At 40.9% G+C, this 11,476-nt stretch overlaps 1 protein-coding gene across 3 annotated transcripts in view; it reads right to left on the bottom strand.

The window, feature by feature from the left end:
- The window catches only part of ZNF407 (zinc finger protein 407), a 370,323-nt gene that overhangs the window by 140,040 nt on the left and 218,807 nt on the right, over positions 1 to 11,476 (bottom strand). For all 3 annotated transcript variants that reach the window (XM_011367337.2, XM_011367335.2, XM_011367336.2), the window contains one exon: positions 10,112 to 10,232. In XM_011367337.2, the coding sequence (XP_011365639.1) occupies positions 10,112 to 10,232 (121 nt within the window). The remainder of the gene's footprint in view (positions 1 to 10,111; positions 10,233 to 11,476) is intronic.

Genomic DNA, 11,476 nt, shown 5'->3' with positions numbered 1-11,476 from the left:
GCGACACTGCGCTGCACGGAAGCCCGGTTCCACGCGCCCAGGACCAGGCGCAAGGCGGCCCTGGACTTCGCCACTCCCGTGGTGTCTGTCACCCTGGCACGTACGCACTTAAGTAAAATGCAAAGAGCAGCTGTACGCACACCGATTAGAACAGCACACGGGCGCAGCGTGCGGCCGTCTGTGTGACGCGCCTCCCGCCACCTCACTCCCCGGAGCGGCCTTCGAGGCCAAGCTTCCTCCAAGACCAGCTGACAATGTTCTGGCCACGTCGTCACCTCTAGCCTCGTACCTGGTTTCGTGCCTGCTGCTTTGCCAGAACTGGTCTTCCCAAGGGGACCAGTGACCTCCTGGTGACGGAGGCAGGTGGACGGTTTTGTCCCCACGTCCCCAAAGTCTGACGTGGCTGTGCGCTCCTTGCCTGCTGCCCGGAGGTCCTCCCACTCCCGGGAGGCCACTTCCCAGTCACTCTCACAGCTACGACCTGCCCCTCTGCCCTTCCCGTTGCCCATTTTTTCCCGAGGGAAATACCCATGACATCGATGGCTTCGAGTTCAGCACACCCAGCCCTGACCTGTACGTCGCCGGCACGACTCCATTTGGACATCTATGGGCGTTTCCAAAGTCTGAACGCAGCAGAGGTGAAATGTGACCCCTCGCCACACTCGCCGCCACTGCGGCCAGGAGCGAGGACCTCGCGAATGGCCAGTGGTCCACGAGGCAGCCCTGGCCAGGGCATCTAAAGGATGGCAAGTGCCTTCCTGTCACCCTGCCCCACAGTCATTCGTTCGGTCAGATGTCCATTCGCTCGACCTCCTCACAAGAACTTGCGTCAGTCTCCCAAAGCCTTGGCTACTCCGTTAGCTCAGGGTTAGGCACCTGTTCTTTCCGCCTGTCCCTCTGCAGTGACTGGTCTTTTAAAAGAACTCCCATCTCCCACTGTGTCCCCCCGTGTCCCTCCCCAGCTCCTCGCTTGCACTGCATCGGTGACCTTTGCAAAGTAAACTGTGAAAGGGCCCCAGCGGCCCCAGGGCCCCAGCCACTGCTTCTGGCCGGACACAAACTGCCCGGTGCGGACTAAACAGCCCAGGTGACGTCTCGCTGCCCTGCACCACATGAAATCCCACCTGCCCTGGAATCCGGGCTTGCCAAAGAGAAGATAACTTAAAATCAAATGAAAAGTATAATTTGGGAGTGCAGAGTGGGTGGAATCTTACTTTTAACTAAAATTAAAACTATGTAAAGTTTTGAGAGCAACACAAATTTCTCAAACTATGTGTCAACCACTTTTTACCCCAAATAATTCAATCCAAGAGACTGATTTGTTTAAACACAAACACGAAAAATTTACCACAGTTTCTCTCAACGGGAAAATTCTGATGTTTTTATAATATTTCACGTATTTATTAAAAGTTGTAATTTAAGATGAAGAGATAAAACATATTGAGGAAAGAAAGGACAGAGTAAAGTTAACCGACATTTACACAGTGAAAGACACCCAGGGTCACAGCTGACATAAACGATACAGAACAATGGACTGGCATTGTGTAGCAACACTCAAGTCGAAGTAATTATGAGGAAGGAGTTAGAGTTTAAGGGGTAAACAAAAATTTTCAAAAAAGGTTACTATTAGCTTCAAATTCCCTGTAAGGAAAAGCATAAGGTTACATAGCACATTATCAGACAGATTCTAGTTTATCTCAACTGCAGCTCACTGCAGCTCTGCAACAAGGAGCAACATAACATCATTTTCTAAAAAAAGAAAATAACTCAGGCGTATTTCTTGCTACACAGGAAAAGCCAACGAAAGAGTTTGTGCTACTTCCCTTACGAAAATAAAGACGTGAGATTATAGAAGATATAATCTTGTTTTTACAGACATTAAGGTAAAGCCGAAACGCGTGTGTGTGTGTGTGTGTGTGTGTGTGTGTGTGTGTGTGTGTGTGTGTGTTTGCGAGAGAGCGAGTGAGGGGGGGGGAGACACACACCACACTGAAGGCAGCACCTTACTCCAAAGGGAGCTTAACGTCTAGAAGACACGATGATACAGAAACCGCCCTCATTTCTTATGCCGCAGACAACTACCTCACCGTATTCTAAATGTTCTAAGTTTTTCTTTCTTTCTCTTTTTTCCTTCTACAATTTTCCAGGTCCTAGAGAGGCTACATTTCAGAATACATTGAAACAAATGATCTGAAAACAAAGCCAAGAAACTAAGAGCATTCTCTTGAACTAATGACAATTGGTCACCCTTTTATTTACTTGAAAGCTACTTTATTCTGTTTTCTTACTTTCTCTCATTTCCCCACTCTGCCGCCCCCCTGGGGTCTGAGTTGGTGAAACCCAATCTCGCCCTGCAAGGGTGAGCCTGACTCTCTGCTGACTGGTGCCAGCCCTTGCTGGTGATTAAAGACTCCTAACAGGCAACATTACCGGAGCCTCTGCAGCTAGGAGATATAGATAGTTACATAGCAAAGTGTTTTGTTGTGTGATAATAGCTCTAGTGTCTGAGGAATAACTTATTATGCAAGAGACTACTGCCCAAAAAAATATTTTCTATTTTTTTCATCTCTAAGGCCTTTCTTTCTAACATAACACATGAAGATATATCTAACTACCACCCAAGGGACTGTCCATAGCAATTCCTTGTAGAAAGGCCATCCCCAAAGAAGGCTTAGGTCCTTTTGTAATGACTGGATTTGGGATTCAACAGCAGCAGGTTAAATAAACATGTTTATCTAGATTCTACTTTAAGAGATAGCAGAGGGAATGTGTGGTCACTTTGTGTTCAAAATGGCTCTTCTAATTAATCTGTGATCCCAATGCCTATTTCAGCTACATCAACAAACAAAACAACTTACTTGTACTGATAAAGAAAAGGAATTATGTTAGTGTTTGTTTGTTTGTTTGTTTTTTCCTTTTAATGACATCTGAACCAATCTGTAACTTTTAATGCTAAGGAATCTTTTTGTTTCCAAGTCTGTAGACTCTTTTTAAACAAGTTTTGTTAGATGAAAGTTTATCAACATTAATTGAAGGCCTTACATAAACGCTTATGCTGTATCAGCACAAAGCCTGTCAAGCTGAAACGAAAAATTTAAAAAGGCCATGTGTATGGGCGTTAAGAGACAGAAAAGCATGAATAAAACGCACTATGTATAAAAACAACATTAGACACAAACATCATAGAATAAACAAATCGACGCACAGCCACAATTAGAACTACTGAGATTAAAAATAAAATTCACTAATGAAATGGTCAGAGAAAATTAGGAGTTATTTATTCAGCAAGAATTTAATTTCTGCTAACACAGAAACATTAGGTGAAAAAAGAACACATTTACATACAGCAAAACCTTTATAATTCCTTAGAGAAAACCTGAAAAGAAGATACAGTTACTGCATCACTTTGTTAGGGACTCTCTCAAAATCTCCACCTGAATTCACCAGAAACATCTGCGCCATGTGAAGCACAAGTCCACGAAGCGTCATCTGGACACGTGCTAGGAGGACCCTCTCGAGCAGTCTTTCTGCCTGCCAGTGACCAACATGGTTTCGCAAACAGCCACGACACTGACATCTGCCTGTGGCTGGCTGAACCGAGTGAGGCAAAGCCGGGAGGGGCGACGGAGCAGGAGCACGCGCCACACGCCGCAGGCCGCACGCTGCACACCGCACGCGACACTCTGCCTCCCGCTCTGTAGAAAGCCTCGGCCTCGGCAGCCTAAGAAAAGTCTGGAAAGTAACTGGATGCTCAGGCTTTCCAACTAACCTTCCGGCCTAGCACACTTGTTTTTTAATTCCATTAACTGGATCAGCAGTTACAATAGAGTAGAATATACAGAGATGACGGAATCATGGTAAATGACATAGTATTGACTGGTACTTGAAATGACAAAAAGGTCTTTTATTTACCTTTTTTTTTTTTGACGAGAACATTTAAGTTATAGTCTCTTAGCTAACTTCAGTCTCACAGCACAGTGTTGTCAGCTAGTGTCACCAAGCTGCACAGCAGACCCTTGGGCCTCATCCGTCCCTAGTCCAGAGTCTGTCCGTGCCTTTCACCACCCTCTGCCCGAGTCCCCCGCACCCCGCCCCCGACACTTCCCTGCTGCTTCCGAGTTTAACCTTTCTTCCTTCTCTTCTTCCTTTCTTCCTTCTTTCCTTCCTTCCTTTCTTTCTTTTTTAAGATTCCACATATAAATAATAAATATCATGCAGTATTAGTCTTACTCTGGCTTATTTTACTGACAAAATACATTTGATTTAAAGTTCCGATATAACTAGGCTTATGGCATCAAACTGCTTTAAATACAAAGCATATCTAATATTAATACCAGATCCTTTCGTTTGATTACTTTTACGTAGTGTCATTCTTTAAGAACTTCAGAATCACCCAAAGGAAATAAATGCTACCTCTGACTCTTCAGAAAAGGGAATGGGTGCTGCTCGTTGGGTGTGTAATTCACTGCTCTACCTGGGTATATATGACGCCCGCTACACAAACACCTATTTCTTCTCCTTGTCATTACTCAGGGCAAACACAAGTCCATCCTATCCACTGCCTCTCCCGCTGCAACCTGTGAACCTGCACAGGAAGCCAAAGGGAAATTGAAACTCTCTGAGGACATCGTCCCAGAGGAGGGAATTATCCCTGGTGGAGTCGTCCCTGCTCAGGACGCCAGTGACGCAGATGGGAGGCAAAAACAAAGACCCCATTGCACACCGAATTCTTAACGCCGTGATAACTAAGAAGGTTTGCCTTCTTATTTAATGACACAAAACACACAAAATATTCAGATAGTAACACTATGTAAAAAGGCATAATATTTTATCTAAGACCTGAAGAAATTTTTCATAACTGAAACATTTTATAAAACTGTGCTTAAAAAATCAATACAAACTTTTTATGGGGAAATAAAGAATTATTACAAGTATGATTTTTTTTTTTTTTTTTTTTTTGGTCATTACATCTTCAAACTACCCACAAAGTACTTCCGGCATCTTGCAAAGTTAAGATAGAATTCAATTCAATTAGAAGTATTTTTGACAAAAATTTTCTAGGATACACAAACACACACACACATTTCAAATGGTTGTGACAACAGCAACTTCTGCCAACACCATTTGCACATGTGAAAAGTTACCGAATTCGATTATAAAAAATACTAAACAAAATATTTAGATAAGTAATAAAAAAGATGTTAGAAAGCATCGCAAAGAGCAGATTTCTGGTTGAAAACAACTACTTGAGTTAAATGTTACATCAAATAGTCTTAGCCTCCCTTCACCTAAAAAGGAAAGAAAATTCTTGAGATCAGAACCTAACGTATCAATGTCTTCTATAGTACATACTGGCCAAGAGCTACATAAACCATCAAGCGGCGAAAAAAATCAAAAGGTATTTCCTATGAGTTTAGCAAAACGATGAAGTACATCTTTAATATGAGGCAGGAATTACAAATCTTATTCCTCAGCTCTATGATATATTTCTATTTGGGCTTACAATTCCGAGTGATTAAAAAGAATAAAAAATAGTGACTAAAATGAAAAGTAGAATAGTAAAAAATTTGTTTTCAAAGAATACAAGGTTGGAAGTACCAAGGCAGTTATGCAGTTGAGGGAAAACTCGGCCAAAAGCAGTCTTAAAGAACACCGAGTTATTCCAAAATCAATAACGAGGATGCAAATAAATAAATGATCAGACTGCCAGGGTGTGGCTTGAAATTCTAGTTTTCCTTAATTTACAAAATAACATTTAATGTGCAGCATAGGATTTTCCTTAAAATTTTAATACTGTTCTCTCTGCCACTTTTCATGACTTAACTGGTTTACTGTTTAATATGCATTTACTGTATTTTTTCCATAAGTCCTAAGTAAAATATGGAAGCCGATGCAAAGATGTCTCAGGTAAAAGAAAGCCCAGTTACGGCACCTAACTCTTACGTGAAAGCAAGTGCCATCTGTGAAAGAGCGTGCGGTTCGATTGTAATAAATTCTACAGGGAAACAGGATTCGCATTATCAGAAAGGGTATTTACTACAACATATTAAGGGCTTTCTATTTCTTATTAACCACAAGTGAGAATACATAAAAAAAGGGAAATAAAAATATAGAAAATGTTAGATGACTTCCATTTTAATATAGAAACAAATCTAAAGAATTTGCTGCACAAATAACATCATAGAACAGTGTGCTATGAATCTAAATGTATGCTTTGAAATTATAATGAATAGTAATTAATGGTGAAAAAAATTTGGAGTAATGATGAAATATACTGATTTGTAATGGATTAGACTTTTGGATATTTTAGACAGTAAAAGCTTAGGAAAGGGTGCATGTTTACATCTAAATAGAATGAAATGTCATTGCCTAAATTAATAATGCAAACTTGAAAAATAGCCCCAAGTTCAAAAGACCAATTATAAAATTCTTTTGTAAACAAATCTATATTCGCATTTTTTCATGAATAATTATTACTACCAGTATTTCTGCACTAATGTTCAATTTATAAAATGAAAAAAATATTTTCGAATAAAATTTAAATAATGCTGCAATTTCTAATGATGGTAACTTACCTGTGAATAAGTGCTAATAATAGCTAAGATAGGCATAGTCTACAGGAATAACTTTTATGTATCTATATTAAACAAATAAAAACTTAAATGGGAAAAATTATTTAATTATTTTAAGCAACAAAATATTAGGGGAAGATACTAATAACAAGTACCACACCTCTTCTTAGGAAATACGTGATCATCTTATAGATTTTTTTATTCTATGGAAATCATACATACTCAAATTCACTTCATCCTGTGAAAGATGATATTTTCTTTGTTGCCGTGAGGTAGGAATGGTGAGCATTTTGTTGTGCTGTGCAACCAAATAATCACGTTGAACTTAACTACCTGCTCGTTTTTAGATATTTTGCTCATCAAAAAGAAAACAAAGGTATCCATTGTAAATTCCACATTTCATTCAGAGTCCCTACCTTCAGGAGTATTCGTATATTTCCAGGTTTTCTATACTCCTGGTTAAGGTTAAGTTGTCTTTGTTCACCACTGAAAACAGACCTAACCATAAGCACACAAAATGCTAACGCTGTCATGCGAATAGAAAATGTTTAAACTGTTTACTTTCAATAATAATTAAATTATTAAACAATTTTAAATAAAGATAAAATCATTCTTTTATCAGCATCTTCAAGCATTTCAAAGGGAAATTTGGTGGATATCAGTAAATTTAAACGTTCTGGGTATTAATTCTTAGGACAGTGACAATATTCTTAGAAACACAACCTCCCTTTCACTGCAGTCCCCGACAGAGGTATAACACAGAAGGGATTCAGCTGGCTCAAATGCACTTTCTAAACAGAAGTGATGCTATTTCAGGGAAATAACTTGAATAGGGACAAGTAAGAGTGATACCAGCTCAACCTCAGCAAAGGTGTGATACATTTCCAAACCAAAGGAACCGAAACACTTTGAAACACGTTTACGCATACAAAGACCGACGAATCAGGGGAACAAAATTCAAACCCTAAGCTTTGTAGTAATACCATTAAAAGCCGTAAGTCATACTTCTATGAATTTCTTCAGAAAAAAAAAAAAGTCATGGATATGCACAAAGATTTAGGAATAAGCATTTTCAGAGTAAAAACTTGAAAATAGCCTAAAATGTCTAAAAATTTAATAAAGTGACTATTGTTTATCAATCTAACTCGAGGCCAAGCAAGTTAAAATTATACTGCAGAAGAGCTGTTTTCAAACTAGGCATTTTGAAACTCAGGGATTTCTGTAATTACCCAACAATTGATTTTAGATTTGATATATTTTTAACAACTTCAAAAACTGAGAAAAATCCATCATGGCGTGTATTATAACTAAATTTTAACACATGAAGACCTTCGGGGCACTGAAACTCCTCAACGCCTCACAGAAGAGCACCTTGTACTTTTGAGGTGGTGTGAAACCTGCCACTACCTGACGTGCAAACCCCAGACAAGCGTGCAAACGGGGCTGATGTGTCACCTCGGCGTGCTCCTCATCGGGCTGGCACACTCGTCACCCCATTTTTACAATGAGGAAGTGGCGCCTCTGAGAGGTCCAATGACTCCGCCGAGGGCTGGGGGCAGGATGGAGTGACTGTTACCGATAGCGCCCCCATGGAAACATTTTTCTTGTCCAAACGCTCTTCTGTGATATTTTTTATTGTTATCATATTACATATTTTAACTATGAAGTCTACTTATAAGTGGTAGATACCACTTCTATCTATTTCATATATGGGTCTGTACATGGTCTTGTTTGAAATAATAGTTCTGCTACTTAGAAATAACAGCTTGAAAACCCTAGTTATACAAGATTAATGCCAACAGAAAAGTAGTTACGATTTAAGTGCGACATATAAAATTTATAATGAAAGAAACAAAAAGAGCTCCCAAAACTAGAGCTCAAACCTTATGCATACAGTACAGGCTGAAAGGGTATAATCCTAACAGCTAAGAGTGATAATTAAGGAAAATTTTTATAATTTTCTAATTTCCTTTTTGTGTTTTACAGGGAAGGCAACTACACAGTATGACCTCTTCGATAAAAAAAAAAGAGCATTCAATAATGTTTATTTTTAAAGAACTCATAGTATCAGCACCTTAGAATTTCTGTGTCTACCTCTAATTGGATCACCATTTTACCAAATTTCCAAGAAACACCAATCCGGTGTTAAGCAAAGACAGAACTCATAAAATGTTGAAAGAATGAATAATTAATGAATGAAATATATCTGTAATATCTCTGTACTATAAGATGACCTTTAAAATAAAACTTAATGCAATTATGAGGATAATAATAGAGATTATGGCAATATATTTACTGAATGCACAGACCACATCTAGAGAAATACAAAAACCTGTTTTTTAAAGAGCGCTTCAGATTTAAGGTACACATTTTAACCCTTTCCCATTTAGCAAAGAAAAGCACAGCTCGCACAGGAACACTACGTTTCCTAGGACCTGACATGGTCAGCGACCAAACTACTGACAACGGATGCTATAAGTAAACGTAGAACGTCATCTGTCTCCAAAGACTATCGATACACTGAGCGATGCGAAAATAATAATAAAAAAGATTTCGTGGCCGACTCGGGGTCAGGTTGGCACCGTAACCTGCGAGTGATCTCGGGGCAAAGGGGAAAAGGGCTCAGGCTCAGGCCGCGGTGCTGGTGGACACGGTGTCCGGCGCCTTCCGCGCCGGCCCGCCCGCCCAGGCCACATGCTTTGCAGTCTGGCTCCTAAGACATTTGTCATCTGGCCGCCCGCAGACCTGCAGGGTCCCGGACCAGCTCCGGGGAAAGCTCTGTCCTCACGTTCGGCCCCACCCTGCGCTCTCCACGTCCCTGTCACAGGGGCGGGCAGGACCATGCGCCACTGCCCGGCGCGTCTGGCACATCCCGGTGCCTGTGCCCCCGCCGCCCGGGAGCACTGACCCTGTGGCCCTCAGCGAGGGGACTGAGCGCGCAGGACCGCCCACGCTCTGCGTGTGGAGATGCTGCACTGTGTCACCGCTGCCTTCTAGAGCACGCCTGTGTCTGAGAGTCGCCACCTGTTAAGCCGCCGCTGACGAGTCGGGGCTTCGTCCTGGCTGACCCTGCTCCAGGATGCCTCCCCACACTCCCTTGGCTGTACTATATTAGTTATGAGTATGCCAGGTCACCTGTTATGCCACCATGTCCTCAAAGGCAGGACACATTTCTAAAGGTGTCTTGTTACCTGAAGGAGAACTTCGGTCACAGTGGGTAGGACGCCATGTGCACCGAATCCCCGATTAATTGAAATGGTCCTGACTTTGCAAAGAAATAAAATCACTTGACATCGGGTGTACCAAACAATTGTAAAACCTTGATGTTGAGATTATAAAAAACAGGAAAGAATTTTACAATTTTAAAAAGTCACTAAAATTAGGTGGCGAAATAAATTCTTAACCTAGGGTCAGTAAATCGCACTTTAAACGGTGCTAATTCATGTTCATCAGAAACACCATTTTCTATCGGTGAGTTTCGCGGGATTGAGTCCCTTGCGGTGGCCGGCTTGGTGGCCTGCCTCGGAACGAGGTGTTACCTGTAGTCACACCAGGGGCACCTGTAGGGCTTCTCTCCCGTGTGAACACGCTTGTGTCGCGTCAGGTGGGACTGGGTTGTGGAGGCGAAGTTACACTCGTCACACTTGAAAGGCTTCTCCCCTGAAACAGATCGAGAAGTGTTGTACGTGAATAATTATAAAAATCGGAAATGAAGGGCTAAACTGTTACTGAAATTTTAAGAATAAGTTCGATGGGCTACACGTATTTGGGACATTTAAATACTTATTCTCAGAGAGAACACGCCACTGATTTTTATTTCTAGCTTGGAACAGAAGCACGGTACACGTTCTGTAGTTCAAATGCAACTTACACAAACAGGAATCTACATCGCAGCCCTGAGCTGGCCCTGTACTTGAAGTCACTGACAAATTATGTCACATTAGAGCCATTATAAAAATTTCGATGAGGTTAAAGCCATGGAAAAGCATGTAACAGAGATATGCTTTGGATATATAGTATAAAGCTTACTAAAATCTTAAAGTTAAATATGAAGAACATAATAAAGCTATAAATTGATAGCAAATTAAATGTTGTTTGAAGTCGAGAGAAATTACAGTTGACTAAGTTCAATAAATGGTACAAAGGCTTCAAGAAAGCATTTAGAATAGTATTTAACTGCATTTTAAAGTTGATCTTCCTGTGTAGATATGACACATTTCTGTAGGCACCCAGTCCAGCCACGAGGTGGTTCAAGGGCTCCCACGGGACTCGCGGCTGGCCCTCTCCACTGAAGCCTCCCTCTCCACTGAAGCCTCTCTCTCCTTTATCCAGCCCTCTTCACACACGTTCAGAGAAACCAATTCTTAGCAGTTTTTAATTCCACTAACTACATTGGCTGGTGAGCACTTGAAACGTGGCTACGTAATTTTAATTAATGCAAATGTAAATCTAAAACCCGATACTGGATTCACCTATTGAAAAATGTTTTAAGTCTGTTTGGAACAGCTTGAGAATGTGAATCTACTTTTTCAAGTGTAATTTTATCAAATCTAAATGTAGACCATAGATTTCAGATGAAAACTGAGCCTCTGGATGGAGGTTATGAGAAATGTAAAATACCGATTTCAAAATCCTAGAACAAAAAGAAAAGAATAAAATATTCTAATAATAGTATATTGCTATCACGTTGAAATAATACTTTAGATGTATTTGGTTATATTAATTATTTAAGATAATTTCATCTGTTATACTTTTCATTTTTTTTAACGTAGTCACCAGAAAACTAAAATCGCGCGTGGCTCCCAGGCCATGTCTGCTGGCCAGCGATGAGCTGCAGAAATCCTCGCCAGCTCGTCCCCCAAAAGCTGGACCGCACGGGGACACTCGTGGACACGACCTTCCCC

This window comes from Pteropus vampyrus, unplaced genomic scaffold (genome assembly GCF_000151845.1).
Source record: "Pteropus vampyrus isolate Shadow unplaced genomic scaffold, Pvam_2.0 Scaffold132, whole genome shotgun sequence".
Classification (NCBI taxonomy): Eukaryota; Metazoa; Chordata; class Mammalia; order Chiroptera; family Pteropodidae; genus Pteropus; species Pteropus vampyrus.
This window is presented reverse-complemented; position numbering and strand designations above follow the sequence as displayed.